Source organism: Lynx rufus, unplaced genomic scaffold, assembly GCF_022079265.1.
Source record: "Lynx rufus isolate CCGP_SWC_20201006 ecotype Redwood Valley unplaced genomic scaffold, mLynRuf1.p SCAF_11, whole genome shotgun sequence".
Classification (NCBI taxonomy): domain Eukaryota; kingdom Metazoa; phylum Chordata; class Mammalia; order Carnivora; family Felidae; genus Lynx; species Lynx rufus.
In genome coordinates, this window is record NW_025814825.1 from 16,842,005 (window position 1) to 16,859,881 (window position 17,877).

Genomic DNA, 17,877 nt, shown 5'->3' on the forward strand with positions numbered 1-17,877 from the left:
TGCCTGTTGATAATGAGATTCTGCAGGAGTTGAATATTCTCTCAGTGCCTTTGATAATTAAATTCTTAATTGTTCATGATTTCAGAGTAAACCTCTTTAGAATTTTATCTCAAATGGGGATGTTTCCTTTATACATACCAATTAATGTTTTAGACAAGTACAAGCTTTTCATGCAGTGTTTTTTAATTGTGAATTAAGCTTTAATGACGTTAGTGGGGAAACACTTGAGATTTTTTTTGATAGTTACTTGACTCCTAGAAATCTTAAGTAAGGCACTACAGTACTATTTGTAATAGTAATAATATTGTGAACAATTGCCAACAATGGAGAGATGGACAAACTATTGTATAACCATTAATGGACTGTCCTTTTCAAAGGATAATTTAATAATATTAGACAGGATTCATGTAATAATGTTAAGGAAAAATGAGACAGAATTATCTGTGGTATGATTTCTTTTCGTAGAAAATTCTGTGAGAGTTATAACAAATTACAAGCAGTAGTCTCAAAGGTAATTTTAAAATTTTATTTCTTCAATGAATATATATTACTTTTATGTATTTTCTGTCTTTTTAGTATAGAAATACATTGCTGTAAAAGATTCAAACAATGCAGAAATTTACAGACTAAAAACTATAAAGGTCCTTCAGTCTCCTGCCTAGACAAATGAAATCCAGTTTATCAGTTTATTCTTTTATGGATTTTGCTTTTGGTGTCATATCTAAGAAATCTTGACCTAACCTAAGGTAAGAAAGATTTTCTCTTGTGTTTTCTTCTAGATGATTTATAGTTTTAGACTTCACATTTGGTCTGTGATGCATTTGGGGTTAATTTTTATATGTGGTGAGAGATATCGATTGATTTTTTTGCATATGGATATCCATTTGTTCCAATACTATTTGATGAAGACTATCCTTTCTTCATTAAATTGCCTTTACATGTTTGTAGAAAAACAGGTATCTATCGATCTGTCTATCTATCTAGGTCTATTTCCAGATTCCCTGTTCTGTTCCATTGCTTTATTTATCATCATGCCACTACCACTTTGTCTTGATTTGGGGTAGATGATAGAATTCTAAAATGGTCTCCAGTGACTGTTGTATAATAATAGAAGGGACCTGTAAATATGATGGGCGATCACTCCTGTGATTTTGTTGTGTTAATGTGGCACAGTTGACTAAGAAACTAAGATTATTCTTAGTGGACCTGACTTAATCAGGCAAGTCCTTGAGAAGGAATGTGCTTTTCCAGGAGAGATTCTAGGTACAAGGGGAGTTCAACACAGGTGAAGCTGCTGCTTTTCAGAATAAGAAGAGGCAAGAACTGAGGGTGGTCACTAAGTTTATAGTAATTAGCTACATAGCGGTAGAAAATAATTGCTGTATGATAAGTCTTGAAATCAGCTAATTTGTTCTTTTTCAGAGTTGTTTTTGGTTTTTTTGGATCTTCTACATTTCCATATGAGCTTTTGTGAGTTAAGTTTATCAACATCTACAAAAAAGCCTGCCAGGATTTTGATTAGAATTGCACTGAATCTGTAGTTCAAATTTGGGGGAGAATTGACATCTTAACAATATTGAATCTTCTGACCCACCCATCTCTCATTGTTTATTTAGATCTTTAATTTCTCTTACAGTGTTTTATAGGTTTTAGTGTACAGGTCTTTTCCGGGTTTGGTCAGATTTATCCTTGAGTATTTGATATTTTTTGATGCTATTGTAAATGGTAGTGTTTTATAAATTTCTATTTTTTTAAGTTTATTTAATTATTTTGAGAGAGAGAGCATGAACAAGGGAGGGTCAGAGAGAGTGAGAGAGGGGATTCAAAGCAGGCTCCACACTGTCAGCACAGAGCCAGTGTTCTGGAACTCAGGAACCACGAGGTCATGACCTGAGCTGAAACCAAGAGTCAGATGCTTAACCAACTGAGCCTCCCCGGTGCCCCTATAAATTTCAGTTTTTGAATTTTTATTGTTAGTATATAGAAATACAATTGATTTTTGTATATTGATCTTATATCTAGCAATCTTGCTAAACTAACTTACTAGTTGTGGTAGGTTTTTGTGTGTACATATAGATTCCACTGAATTTCCTAAATAAACAATTATATTGCTTGCAAATTCTGCAGATTGTGAGTTTTATTTCTTACTATCTAATCTGTATAGCTTTATTCCCTTTTCTTGCCTTATTCTACTGGCCAGAATGTCCAATGTATATAAATTGGTGAGAATGGATAGTTTTGGCTTGTTCCTGATATTATAAGAAAGTGTATAGACTTCTGTCATTAAGTATGATATTAGCTACAGGTTTTTCAAAGAGCCCTTTATAAAGTTGATGACGCTTCTGTTTTTGGTTTGCCGAAAGGTTTTATCAGGAATAAATATTGGATTTTTTCAAATGCTTTTTTTTGAGTGTCTTTTTAAAAAACTTTTTTCTTAACAGTTATTTATTTTTAAGAGACAGAGAGAGACAGAGCATGAGTGGGGGAGGGGCAGAGAGAGAGGGAGACACAGAATCCAAAGCAGGCTCTAGGCTCTGAGCTGTCAGCACAGAGCCCGACGCGGGGCTCCCACTCAGGAACCATGAGATCATGACCTGAGCCGAAGTCAGACACTTAACAGGCTGAGCCACCCAGGTGCCCCTACAAGGTTACTTTCAAAGGAAAAAAAAACTTATCTTTTCTTGTGTTTCATTTTGAGTAATTCCTGTTGTTGTGTCTTCAAGTTTATTGTTCTTATCTTTTGTAATGTCTAATCAGCTGTTAATCCAATCCAGTGTATTTTTCATTCTGTGTATTGTAATTTCATCTTTAGAAGTTTCCATTGGAGCTTGTTTAAGGCCCATGTCTATAACTTCTTGAATATGTAATAGAGTTATCATAACTTCATTGATTTTCTTGTCTGCTAATTCTATTTATTTATTTATTTTAATTTTTTTTTCAACGTTTATTTATTTTTTGGGGGGACAGAGAGAGACAGAACATGAACGGGGGAGGGGCAGAGAGAGAGGGAGACACAGAATCAGAAGCAGGCTCCAGGCTCTCAGCCATCAGCCCAGAGCCTGACGCGGGGCTCGAACTCATGGACCGCTAGATCGTGACCTGGCTGAAGTCGGACGCTTAACCGACTGCGCCACCCAGGCGCCCCAAGCTAATTCTATTTAATCTGTATTAGTTCTGGGTCAATTTTGATTGATTTGTTTTCTATTAATTATAGGTAATTTTTCCTACTCTGGATAGAGAGTAGGCATCTTTGATTGGATGCCAGACATAATGGATTTTATCTGTTGAGTGCTAAATACTCCTAGTAATCTTGAACTTTATTGTAGGATGTAGTTAAGTTACTGGAAAATAATTTGATTCTTTTGGATCTTGATTTTAACATTTGTTTGGCTGGGGGTGCCTGTGTGGCTCAGTCGGCTAAGTGTCCGATTCTTGATTGCAGCTCAAGTCATGATCTCACAATTCATGAGATCGAGCCCCACGTTGGACTCTGTGATGACAGTATGGAGGCTGGGGATAATCTCTCTCTCTTTCTCTGTCTCTGTCTCTCTCTGTTTATCTCGCTGTCTCTCTCAAAAATAAATAAACTTCAAAAAAAAAAAAAAAGATTTATTTGACTGGACCAGAGACCTGTTCATTGTAGGGCAGGGTTTTTCAATATCAGCACTCAATATCAACATCTTGAATCAGTTATTTCTTTGTTGTGAAGGGCTATGCTGTGCTTTGTAGAATGTTTAACAGCATCTGTAGCCTCTGCCCTTTAAGTGACTCCCTACTTGTAACAACCAAAAATGACTCCAGAAATTGCCAAATGTTGGGGAGGGGGTAGCAAATTGCCCCCAGTCAAACAACTACTAATTTAGGATTAATTTTGTCTTACTACTATGCAAGATCTTCCTATGCACTTTGCCTAATGCCCCATGAATTGTGAGATTCTTTTGGTTTTTTTCAGTGTGTTTGGGGTAGGCATTTGTATTGGTCTTGTGTGTGTACTGAGTGTTGTTCCCTCTAATCTTTCTGGGTGGTGCTTTTTTCAGTCCTGTTTTGTTTCCTCGTGTGTATGTGATGATCAGCATTTTAGCTGCATATTCAAAGGACAGTCTCTGCAGATCTCTGGGGTTCTGTCTTAGTCTTTTCAGGCTACTGTAACAAAAATACTGTAGACTGGGTGGCTTAAACAAAGCACACTTATTTCTCACAGTTCTGGAGACTGAGGAGTCCAAGATCAAAGCCCAGCAGATTTGGTATCTGGTGAGAGCCTGACTCTTGCTTCATAGTCAGTCATCTTCTAGTTATGTCTTTAGGTGGTGGAAGGGGTGATAAAATTCTCTGGAGTATCTCTTAAAAGGCAACTAATCCCATTTATGAGGGCCCTGCCCTCATGACTAGTCACCTCCTAATTGGGGGGTTAGGATTTCAATATATTAATTTTGGGGAGACAAAGCATTCAGTCTATAACAAGTTCTCTGTCTGTGCATCTTTCTCTTCTCCAGTAATCTATTTCATGAACACTAGCCACCTGGATCTCCCCAGACCCTCAGCTCTATCTCCTCAACTCAGCAAGTCCGCCAGCCCTCACCCATTTTGTGTCCTGTGTCACACATGACTTGGAACCTCTCAGGGCAGTAAGCTGGGGCAGTAGGGTTCACTTTGTATTCTGTTTGGCAGCGATCTTTTTTGTCTGATACCCAGTGTCTTGATGCTTTTTCTCTCCCATGTATTTTGTCTATCATTTGGTTATTTGTGGTGGGAGGGTAAATTTGGTCCCTCTCATTAAATCTTGGTCAAAAATGGAGTCCCTTTAAACCTTAATTGATTCATATTAATTGTTGATAAAAGCTGAAAGTGTTCTTAAACACTAACTTAATTTCATTTTTTTGGATTTATATGAAACTCATAGCCGTCATATCTTTGTTCAAAATTTCCTGTTCCATGTAGTTTCTATGGCACAACATAAATACTAAATTGGCCCTAAAGCCTTTTATCATCTTTTTAATATACCTCTTTAGTGCAGGTTTTCACGGTGTTACATAAATATGGGCCTCTAACTATATGTAGTAGCATACAATTAAAGGACATGTCCTGACTTGATGAAGCACATTAGTGGAGTGTGTCATGTTTTTAGGACATTGCCACAGCAGGCTCAGAGACTTCCAGAAGGCTTCCTTGTGTTACTCGTTCTGTAGCAGCTAAAACACCAGCATCAAACTCTGATTGTTGGCCCAATTGAGAGTATAGAGAACTGGTGATCTAAGACAGGGGAAAAAAAAGAAAAAAACAAAGAGAAGATCATTTTGAACAGTGTATGAGACAAAACCGTACTGAAGGATAATGCTATAAGGATGGGAGTGACTTGGAACCCATTGGTGGTAAGCTGTTTGAGAAAGGAGAAAGGTAGCAGAATAGAAAATAAAATGACAGAAGAATCCAGCCTTGTTTTGTGGGAGATGAACTTTGCAGATTTGCTACATCGTAACTGCTGCAGAGTTTGTATGTAACAGGTGTGGTTGGATATTCAAAGATGAAGAAATTTATTTAGAGCATATCTTTGGGGAAGAGATATGTATGTAGTGGGTGGGATGAAACCATCTGGATATATATATGAACTAAAACATACCAAAGTCATTTTAATGGAATTTTGTATATATGTGATAACTTACATAAAATGATATACATCAGTGTGTATAAATTCAATGTGGTAAATTGCATAAAACATGTTTGGGATGGCGATGATATACTGTAGCTAAAAAGAGCTGAGTAAGAGTTTATGTACCTCTTTAGTACATAAGAATTAGGCAGCTTTTTAAAGCATACAGATCCTTATAGGCAGATGTGCTGTTAATGTTCTAAGATTGAAAAGCTATTGTGGATTGATAATATGAAAAACTCTGTTTGGAAACAAAATCTGATTAAAGGCTTCCAAAAATTAGGATTGCTTTTTAGTAATTAAGAAATAAATATTTAATAAGCATTTCTTGTTGCCTGAATATTTTTGATGGTTTAAGTGGTGGTGCTCATGTAGTTAATTAAGTATCTGCCTTTTTCAAGTATTTATAAGTCTTCATGGCAAGAGTTTGTGTGGGTAGGGGAAGAATGTACAACAGTAGCAGTTTTTTTACTTTTCTCAACATAAGCAAGCATAGAAGATTTATCATAGCCAAAAGTGCATATTATAAGAAAATGATAAACACCAAAATCAAGAATTATTTCATCTGGGAAGGGGAGGAAGGGGACAGTATCAGGGAGGGACATTCAATTGTATTGATGTTTTGTTTTTGGCCTTTTAAAGCAAACTTTTAAAATATAGTTTAACATACGTAAAGTGTAGATCATAAGCATATAGCTTCTTGAATTTTTATAAGATGAACATAACCTATGACTAATACCCAGATTAAGAAACAGAACATATATTGGAATTATTTGATATTTTTTCAAACTGGGTAGTGGACATTTGGGTATTTCTTATGTCATTCTTTATTTTTTTGTTGTTGTTATGCTTTAAAGTTTGCCTACTGTGTTTTTTTAAAAAAAAATTGTCTCCCCCCTCTCTCTCTCTCTCTCTCTCTCTCTCTCTTTACCCCTCGTGGGATTCTCTCTTTCTCTGCTCCCTCGCTCACTTGCACTTTCTCTCTCAAAAAAATTAATTAAAAAATCATCTCAGAAGGAAATAGGATCTTTAAAAATATGGAAGATGTCAGAAAACCCACATGCTTTAGTAACTGAGGAAAGTACTTCAGGGAAATAAGTTTTTTCCATGTAGGCCTTTGTCTCCTGTGTTATCTTATAAACCTGATAGAGGCCCAAGTTACTGAAAGTTTTAGAATGGAAAAAGAACATAAACAGAACTATGTGGATCAAAGTAGTAAAAATAATTAGTACATTTTCAGATAGTACATTATTGGCCTTTTACAATCACAATATAAAGTTTGGGTCCTCAAATATGAGTACATTGAAATGACAGTTTTCTTTTAAAAATTTTATCACTGAAATCTCAGTGATAGTTTAAGAAGGAAATTTCTTATTTAGTTCTATAATGGTATATTCAAAGTATGGAAAGAAATGAGCTAATAAGATACTTATATCTGGTTTATAGGCTTTATATCTGTTTAGAAATCATTTGTGTAGTGGGTAGAAATATTCTTAATCTAAGGGGTTTCCTAAAACTAGTTCTCTATCTACCTTGGTGGTGTTTCTTGTTTTTGTTTTCTCATTTTAGAGAAGTGGGAGATACTTATTCCATCAAACATGAAGATTTCTAAAATTTAATTAATTTTTATGTATTAGGTATCTTTCTGTATCTCATTTTAAGAGAAGCATTAAAATGAGATTTTTCTCAATTCTCAGCAGTAGGCTTTTTCTAATGAAGTTACACTTGCTATGGTGTGGAAAGGCCATTTGTAGAGTAATTTTTTGTAAAAATGTTTAGTCATTAGCCTTCCTTCTTCTGTGGGGGCCATATCATAAAATTATTAGAATGTTAATCTACTGAAAACCAATCATTTGGGTTTTGTTTTTTTTTTCCTTTTTACTCTCTTCTAGAAGCCAATAGATCAGAGTAGAAAAATTATTGTTTCTGGTATGTTTACGTGTATTTGGTCTTTAAAGGAGTTGTTAGGACACACTGAAGTTTTTGTTTTGTTTTCCTGATTTCCCTGGACAGGCAGTGGAAAAGGAAATGGCTGTTCCTAATCACCTCTGCATTCGCCGCTGGACTACCAAGCATGTAGCTGTTTGGCTGAAGGATGAAGGCTTTTTTGAATATGTGGACATTTTATGTAATAAGCACCGACTTGATGGAATCACATTGCTAACATTGACTGAATATGATCTCCGGTCTCCTCCTCTGGAAATCAAAATCTTAGGGGACATTAAAAGGTTAATGCTCTCAGTCCGAAAATTGCAGAAAATACATATTGATGTTTTAGAAGAAATGGGATACAACAGTGACAGTCCCATGGGTTCCATGACACCTTTCATCAGTGCTCTTCACAGCGCAGAGTGGCTCTGTAATGGAGAGCCTTCACATGACTGTGATGGACCGATCACTGATTTGAATTCTGATCAGTACCAGTACATGAATGGTAAAAACAAACATTCTATTCGAAGATTGGACCCAGAGTATTGGAAGACCATATTGAGTTGTATATATGTTTTTATAGTATTTGGGTTTACATCTTTCATTATGGTTATAGTCCACGAGCGAGTGCCTGATATGCAGACCTATCCACCACTCCCAGATATATTCTTAGACAGGTAAGTTTTGTTTCTAGTTGCCAAGTTTGCAGAAGGTTGCAATAACAGCAATGATAATATAGTTATGATAATTATGTTGTTTGTTATTATTTTGGTTGATACATACTTTCTATTTATCTGGTAGCATATGAAGATATGCTTTGAAGTCGCTTTTTTTTTTTAAGTTTATTTATTTTTGACAGAGATAGAGTATGAGCATGAGCTGGGGGAGGGGCAGAGAGAGAAAGAGGGAGACTCAGAATCTAAAGCAGGCTCCAGGCTCCAAGCTGTCAGCACAGAGCCTGATGCGGGGCTCGAACTCACAAACTGTGAGATCATGACCTGGGCCAAAGTCAGACGCTTAACCGACTGAGCCACCCAGGTTCCCCTGTCTTAAAGTAAATTAGACCTTAAGCCTGTGTGAGTGGGAAAAGCCACTGGTTAATTTATTTTTTTTATAGCTATATTATAGCTCCTTGGGCAGTTCACATTTTAAAAGGGTTTCCTGGAATGGTGTCTATAATAAATGGAATTTGGTTACCTTTTCTTGATGAATGGGGTTTAAAAGCTTTTCCAAAAATATAGGGAAGGCTCCTGTATCACCAAATAAATTGGAATTATCACAAATAATACAAATTGATTCATTGATAGTATCCTCTATCCTCTATGTTTTTATGAAGTGTTGCATGCATAAAAAAGAATATAGTATATGCATATGAAAAATAAGAATAGAACAAAACTCAAAACTATTAGTTTTTATATTTGTGATTTTAAAAATCTGTTTCAAGTTTGTAGAACTTTCCTGATTGTTTTTATAAAATATTTACCCTTCTGAAAGTGCCTTGTAGAATGTTTTTTTTGTTTAGAATGTGTTTTTTTTTTTTGTGAAGTGAATTAAAGTATTCGTGTTGAGATGGCAAAATGATGTACATATCACATTTTTGTCCTCACAAACCCCGATTTAAAGTGTAGTAAAGAGGTTTTTGTTTAAGTTGTAAGCCTACAAGGATGCAGCAGATAAGAGAGGAGAGAGTAGCCATACATTTTTGGAAGTTTGAAAGTAGGTGGATGAGGGGCGCCTGGGTGGCGCAGTCGGTTGAGTGTCCGACTTCAGCCAGGTCACGATCTCGCGGTCCATGAGTTCGAGCCCCGCTTCAGGCTCTGGGCTGATGGCTCAGAGCCTGGAGCCTGTTTCCGATTCTGTGTCTCCCTCTCTCTCTGCCCCTCCCCCGTTCATGCTCTGTCTCTCTCTGTCCCAAAAATAAATAAAATGTTGAAAAAAAATTTAGAAAAATAAAAAAAAAGAAAGTAGGTGGATGAGTGGCAACAAACAGACCTAAAATAATCAAATTCTAAAACAGCAATTAGGAAAAATGAGAACCAACCCAGTCTATATTGCAGATTTCTCAAAACTCTGGATATTGCAGGTGAAAGGGTGGTGCTAAAAGAAGAATCTAATGAAAGCTGTTGAAGAAACTGTTAGATCCCTATATCTCCTCCCCTATTCTATACAGTTTTCCCAATTATAAACAGAAGACCCCAAGGAAATAAGGAAGAAAGCATATGGATATCTAAGGAAAGAGTATTGGAGGCAGAGGAAACAAGTTGTTCCTTGCTCCTTGTTCTTTGTTCCAAGTTGTTTCCTTATTCCAAGTTGCAACACAAATTGCAGAAATCCTGAATTGGTAGGGTACTTAGCAGGTTTAAAGAACAGCAAATCAGAGCTGGGAAGAACAGTTGGAGATGAAGTTTGAGAGGAAACAGGAATCCAGATTGTATAGTGACTTGTAGATTATTGTGTGGATTTTAGCTTTCATTCTGAATGAAAAGGGAAGCCATTGGAAAGTATTTTAGAGAAGGAGTGATCTAACTTCCATTTTAAAAGGTAACTCTAGTTGTTGTACTGAGAATAGCCTGAGTGTGGACTTGAGTGTAGCCAAATAGGGATTAAATTATTGAATTCACCTTGACAAAAATGAGGTGCATTGGATGAGGATAGTAGTGGTAGAGATGGTGTGAAAGAGTCAAGTTCTATTTATATATTTAGAAAGCGCAGCCAACAAGATTTGCTGATGGATTTGCATGTAAGGCATAAGAAAAAGAAAAGTCAAGGATTACTCCAAGATTTTTGACCTGACCCTTTGCAAGGATGGAGTTGCCCTTTACAGAGATGGGAAGACAGCTGACTTGGAAAGAAATGTAAGGATTTGGTTTTGGACATGTCAGACTGAGATATCTTTTACACCAAATCATTATGTCAAGTAAGAGATGGAAGGATGAGTTGGACTTCAGAAAGATGTAGGCTGAAATTTGGAAGTTACCAGCACAGGTAAAGCTGTGATGTTAGATAAGGTCTTCTAGTGAGTGAGTTAAAAAGTGGGAAGATTAAAGATTGAACCCAAGAACATTCTTTTCTTTTTTTTTTCTTTTTTTAAATGAGTGACCTGTTTTATATTTCCTTATTATTTTTTTTAATCTTTTACATGTTTATTTTTGAGAGAGAGAGAGAGAGAGAGAGAGAGAGAGACGGAGCATGAGCATGAGAGGAGCAGAGAGAAGGAGAAACAGAATCCGAAGCTGTCAGCACAGAGCCCAATGTGGGGCTCCAACTCACAAACCATGAGATCGTGACCTGAGCCAAAGTCAGACAGTTAACCAACTGAGCCACCCAGATGCCCCCAAGCCCAAGAACATTCTAACAGAAATCAGAGAAGTAAGGCAAAACCAGTAAAGAAGACTGAGAATGTCAGGGCAGAGAGAGAAAGTAGTATCCTGGAAGCCAAGTTAAAAAAAAGTATTGTAAGAGGGCAGGAATAATTAATAATTAGCTGTTTTTAAGTGCTATTCAGGCATCAAGTAAAATGTGGATAATTAACCATCAGATATAGCAACATTGACCTTCACAAGAGTTAGTAAAAGCAGAAGCTGATTGTAATGGGTTCAAAAGAGAATATGAGACTTACTGAAATTTACCTAATGGGATATAATCCACAAATAGGAAACATATGCTCATTGTGACAGTTGCTCATTGTGACATTATTTGTAGTAATTGCAAATATTGGAAATAATATAAATGCCTATCCTTGGAAAACTGGTTGAATATAATACTCTGCATAGCAGAGTACTACTAAATCACAAAGAAGAGTGAGGAAGATTTTTAAGAACTGATATGAACTAGTTTTAAGTGTGAAGCAAGGAAAATATAAAATGAGCGAAACAGCTCTTGTTCCATAAATCAAGGAAGTGCATAAAACCAATGAAAGCATGTCAGAAGAACATATGAGCTGGTTTGAAGGGACTTGCACTGATCAAACTAGGGCAATTAAAACATCCAAAAGCATAGTGATGGTAATGGATTCTAATATATTGAGTAAAAGAAAGAATTTGTGAATCCATAGTGATAAAACAAACAAAAAATGGTCTGGCAAGAGGGGAAATTCTTCAAGAATGATACCAGCAAATAAACATGGATGGCCTATTTTGCAACATCCAGCATAGTAATTGATTCAGGCAAGTCATCAGTGGATGCTAAAATCATTAGGTGAAAGATCAAGGATGTTCACATGATTTGAAAATAATCATCTCACATACTACTTAATTATAGGAAGAATAAGGTAGCTTTCCAGTGTCATGATCTGACATGCATTGTTTTAACCAAATGATCAAATGTAGCATTTCAAACTGACATGTGCATTGGATGTGATGTTCACAGTATCAACTATATAATAATCTTGCCCCTCCAAATGTAACTTAAGTCTAATCATGAGGAAATTATCAGACAAATCCAGAACAAGGAACAGTCTAATAAGACAGCTGATCTGGACTCTCCAAAAATGTAGATATTATAGCAAACGGAAGTCAGGCAAAGAGAATTGTAGGGATATTGAAGAGCTGTAACCAAGAGCAATATATGAACTTTAATTGGAACCTATATCAAGAAAAAATATATACTGTTGATATTTTGGGGACATTTAGGAAATTTTGGGTATGGACTTCATATTAAACAATGTTGTCTAACAATCAGTGTTACAGTTTCCTGGGTATAATAGTGTATTGTGTTATGAAAAGGATATCCTTTTTTCCAGGAGAATCATGTTGTAGTATTTAGGAGAGAAGTGTCATAATGTCTGCAACTTACTTTGCAGGGGGTGGGTTCAGGTTCTTCCAAAACAGTATGTGTGTGTGTGTATGTAGGTATGCATAGAAAGAGTGAAAAAAAATAAATTTGGAAAAAATGGTAATTATTGTACGGTGGATTTAAGTGAAGACCTTAAAGTATTTATTTGTTCAACTTTTCATAGCCAAGAAAAGTTAAAAAAAAAATTGGTTAGAGTTGATAAGAGAGAAAAAGAATAGGAAGAGAGAAATTGGAAACAATCAAATCTTAAAAGGTTTCCTGTAAAGGTGGTAGAGAAATGGAGCTGTATCTTGGACAGAGAAGGAAAGGATAGAAAGTCACCAGGATTTTAGTTTGGGATGGGCTATATTATAGTATGTTTGTTGTATTGATGATAGGAATGACCCAATTTAGGCGGAGGGGAATGATGTTAGGAGGAAAGAGATGGACATGATCAGAGTCATGTCCTTGAGTAAATGAAAAGTGATGGGATCTAATGGGTAGGAGAGGTTGGTTTAGGCACACGGACTGTTTATACATAACAGAGAAGATAGAAAATACAGAAGCACATTGTTAGATGTGATGGTAGAGCATGAGGAAGTGCTCTCCTGATTGTTTTTATTTTCTCTGCAAATAGTTACAATGGAGAGAAAGATGGCAGTTTGAGGAAAATGAATGGGGTGTAAAATAGTCATCTAGGAGAGTGAGTAGACTTGTGTGATGTAGTAGCAGCACTGATGGCCTCCTTGAAGTTAGTAGTCATGTTGGCATGATGTATTTTTACTACCTCACTCAAATAGGTGGATGGAATAGGTGCATAACTGGATTTAATAAGCAGGTTTGAAGGTTTGCTAGGCAGCATGATGAAGGAAGACCAGGCAAGGGAGTGATTACAATGACTGACCATAGACTCAGGTGGATAAGAAGGGACATGAGGAAATGAGATAGGTGAAGGACAGTGAAAATGTTGTAAGAACAATGGATTTTAGGTCTCAAAATTATTGAGGTTGGGAGTACTAGAAGGAATAAGCTGGAAAGCAAAGAGGTGTTGGTTTATATAGGATTCTTGAAATTAAGATTATGAAAAATAATCTTAGTAATGACAAGATCCAGGTTATAACCATGGGTGCAAGTCACTGAAGCAGAGTAAAAGACAAGGCCAAAGAAGAAGTAAAAAGATAAGTGAGAAGAACCCAAGTTACAATAGAAGTTTTAGAGAAAGTGACAGTGAACCAGAAGCTGAAGTCTTCAAGAAATGAGAGAATGGATGCTGAGGTTCGATAGATGCCTATAACCAAGGTGTAGTGGGAGAAAGGTGGAAAAATGACCTGAGAGAGAAATGAGGATTTTATTTTAAAGTGTACAATTCAGTGGGTTTTATTATATTTACAAAATTGTGCAACTATCACCACTAATTCCAGAATATTTTCATTACCCCAGAAAGAAACTCCTATCCATTATCAGTCTCATTCCATTCCCTCCTCCTTCCATTCCCTGGAAGCCACTAATTTACTTTCTACACCTGTGAATTTGTCTGTTCTGGACATTTCACATAAATGGAATCATGCAATATGTGGCCTTTTTTGCGTGTGATTGGCTTCTTTCATTTAGCATAATTTTTCAAGATTCATCCATATAGTAATATGTATCAGTGCTTCATTCCTTTTTATTACAGAATAATACTCCATTGTATGGATATATACTACATTTTGTTTATCATTGATCAGTTAATGAATGTTTGGGTGTGTCCACTTTTTGGCTGCCATTAATGCTGCTTATGAACATTTGTGTACAAAATTTTGTGTAAACATGTATGTAATTTTCAGTTTGTAATGGGGATATGAAGCCAAATTTTGCCTAACTCCCTATAGTGCCACCCACTACAAATCTTCATGCTCTTAAGCATTGAAGCTTTATTCATAGGAGAATGGTAACAGGTGCTATCAGTGTTTTTCCTGTGTACTCTCAGATCTCTTTTTCATTTTCTTGCATGTGGATGCCCCAACATCCAGTAAATGTATCTGTGTTGGAGAGCTGCATCTGGGCTGCTGAATACATTTTGCCTGCTTGGAAAGAGAGGCAAACATGCTTAGGAATTTACATCCCTCCAGCAACGGCCTTTAACTAATGACTGATGAGATAGGGTATAAATATTTTATTTCTCTTCACCCTAATTGGGACAACTTTTAGGTTGGACCTACACTGTCTCCCAAAGTCCCCATAGGATTGAGCCATAATTACCCTTGCCATAGTTAACCCCACAAGCCTTTATTTGATGTCTCACTTTTACCCTGCTTCCTTGCCTTCCTAATCTCATTTTCTTACTACCCTAAGGTTTTCCCTTGGGAACACTCCTAATCACTTTCACATTGATCTTTGTTTCAAAGTCTGTTTCTGAAGCTTATGTTACACAATTTCAAGACCTTCAGTACATCTTAAAATTAGGAGATAGGGATGCCTCTATAGGCAGGCCCACTTAAAACAGTGAGAAAGGATAGCTGATAGCCATACTAGTAACAGAAGAACCAGAAGCATTATAAAAAGCAAACATAAATAATGGAAAAACTACTCTAGCCTGGAGCTTAACCTTCATTTCTCAGTAATCCTGAGGTCATTATCATATTCAGTGTAATAATCAGTGTTCATAATCATGATTATTACCAAGTAATGGTAATAATTACCAAAGTTAAATTTTTATCTAGAAAAAAAGAGGCATGTACATGTATAATGCATTTTAGATAACTTTGTATCAAAATAAATAATGAGATCTTGAAAAAACATTTCCTCACAACATTCCACTAAAATAACAGTAAAAAGGAGATGAAGGGGAACCCTATAATCCTATGAAGGCAAAAGTAGTGATAATGATGAATATTTGGAAAGTAGGAAGTTGAGGGCCTATTATAAGATTAGGAACCGGAGCTAGCAATGTCCAAAAGGGGAGTTTGTGTTGCAGAGCCCCAGAAAAACTCTCTAAACAGATGGCACCAGGTATCTGTCACAACCAGGTACAAATAGGAGACAAATATGGGAGAATTGGTTGAAAAGCTTTTAGACTTGCTCTATTCCAACAGAAGATAGATGGTATAGTCTCCAGAGTAGTTAAATGTGAGGGACTCTGGACTCATGAGAACAAAGGTACCTAGATGTGTTCAAGGTGATTACTATAAATTTACATACTGATCACTGAAACTTCTAGCTCCCTTCCTTAAGTAGCCAGACTTCTTATCCCCATTCCCTCCCAGCACCAGTCATCTAAACAGGAGAACAGATCCCTCTCCTTGGAAAACCTACACAAGAGAAAAGGACTATAGATACAATGGTAGGGGAGATATCCCTATCTCATCAACCAGACCCCTTTATCACTCTACCATGAAACCCACAACGTGAGAAGCTCAATCTATGCGCACAGAGCTTCAAATTATTTTTTTAGTGCTTCACTGTCAAATATGAATGGTCAAGAATGATCAGACATTTAAGGACAAAAGACCAATGCAAACAGAAAAAAGCAACATGGCAAACACAAAATAGCATAAGAACACTTCAAAAAATAAACCATATTCTCACAGATGAGATGTTATGTTGCATTTTATGAGACAGTAACAGTAGGCTATAAAAAAGGAAAATTCAGAAGAAAAAAGCTTTTGGAAAATTAAAAATGAAAGTAGAAATTTAAAATCCAGCAGAATAATTGGGATATAGATTTGATAAATTGCCCTGTACGTAGAACAAAAATGAAAAGTAGAGGAGAAAAAGTAAGATCAATCCATTTGGCCCAACAGTGAACAAATAAGGGTATTAGAAAGAATACATAGAGAAAATGAAGGGGAAGATATTATTTAGGATATAATAAAGGAAATTTCCTGAATTCAAAGGATGTGACTTTCCAGATTGAAAGGGCCCACTGAATAAGAAATGGAAAATTTTATAACACTGGATTTTAGGCTGAAGATCCTAAAATTTAGCTTCTTTTTATTTATTTATTTTTTTTAATCTTTATTTTTGAGAGAGAGAGACAGAGTGCAAGTAGGAGAGGGACACAGAGAGAGGGAGGCACAGAATCTGAAGCAGGCTCCAGGCTCCGAGCTGTCAGCACAGAGCCCGATGCAGGGCTTGAACTCACAAGCTGTGAGATCATGACCTGAGCTGAAGTCAGAAGCCCAACCTACTGAGCAACCCAGGTGCCCCCTAAAATTTAGCTTCTTAAGAGACAGAACAAGTAACATAGAAAAGATTGGAAATCTAAATAGCATCAAATTCTTTGCAACAGTGGAAGCTAGAGGACAAGACCTTTAACTTTCTGAGACAAAATAACATCTAACTTAGAATTCTCAGTCCAAGCAAACTACCAATTAGTTATAAGGTTAGACCGAAGGATAGTTTTTAAATTTTTTTTTTAATTTAAATTCAAGTTAGTTGGGGCGCCTGGGTGGCGCAGTCGGTTAAGCGTCCGACTTCAGCCAGGTCACGATCTCGCGGTCCACGAGTTCGAGCCCCGCGTCGGGCTCTGGGCTGATGGCTCAGAGCCTGGAGCCTGTTTCCGATTCTGTGTCTCCCTCTCTCTCTGCCCCTCCCCCGTTCATGCTCTGTCTCTCTCTGTCCCAAAAATAAATAAACGTTGAAAAAAAAAAAATTTTTAAATTCAAGTTAGTTAACATATAGTGTAGTATTGGTTTCAGAGTAGAATTTAGTGATTCATCACTTACATGTAACACCCAGTGCTGATCCCAACAAGTGCCCTCCTAATTAATGAGCATCACCCATTTAGCCCATCCCCCCACCTACTCCTCTCCAGCAACCCTCACTTTGTTCTCTATAAAGAGTCTCTTATGCTTTGCCTCCCTGTTTTTATCTTATTTTCCCTTTCTTCCCCAATGTTCATCTGTTTTGTTTCTTAAATTCCACATGAATGAAATCATGCTATTTGTCTTTCTCTGACCTATTTGGTTTAGTATAATATACTCTAGTTCCATCCACATTGTTGCAAATGGCAAGATTTCATTCTTTTTGGTCACGGAGTAATATTCCATCTCACACACACACACACACACACACACACACACCACATCATTATCCATTCATCAGTCAGTGGACATTTGGGCTCTTTCCATAATTTGACTATTGATAGCGCTGCTGTAAACATTGGGGTGCATATGCCCCTTTGAATTAGCATTTTTGTATCCTTTGGAAATACCTAGTAGTGCAATTGCTGATAGACCCAAGGATATTTTTAAGTTTTCAAGTCTCAAAATATTTACTTTCCAATCCCACAGCTACTAGAATTGCTAAAATGAAAAAAATTGATGATAATGCCTGATGAGGATTCAGAGGAACTGATAATCTCATACATTGCTGGTAGAGATGCAAAATGACAGAACTGCTTTGAAAACAGCTTGATAGTTGTGTTTTTTTAATAATATGTTTTTTATTTTAGAGAATGCAAACAGGGGAGAGGAGCAAGAGAGAGAGAGAGAGAGAGAGAGAGTATCCTAAGCAGGCTCCATGCTCAGCATGGAACCTGACACAGG

General features: G+C 36.5%; 1 protein-coding gene across 9 annotated transcripts in view; it reads left to right on the forward strand.

The window, feature by feature from the left end:
- Positions 1-17,877, forward strand: part of SAMD8 (sterile alpha motif domain containing 8) — a 78,921-nt gene that overhangs the window by 20,148 nt on the left and 40,896 nt on the right. For 8 of the 9 annotated variants that reach the window (XR_006960895.1, XR_006960896.1, XR_006960897.1 and 5 more), the window contains one exon: positions 7,661-8,253. Coding sequence is in view for 6 of the 9 variants with exons in the window: in XM_047073007.1 (XP_046928963.1) it covers positions 7,661-8,253 (593 nt within the window). In the remaining 3 variants the exon portion in view is untranslated. Of the gene's footprint in view, positions 1-576; positions 747-7,660; positions 8,254-17,877 lie in introns of all 9 variants that reach the window. The other variant, XM_047073013.1, reaches the window with a different exon arrangement.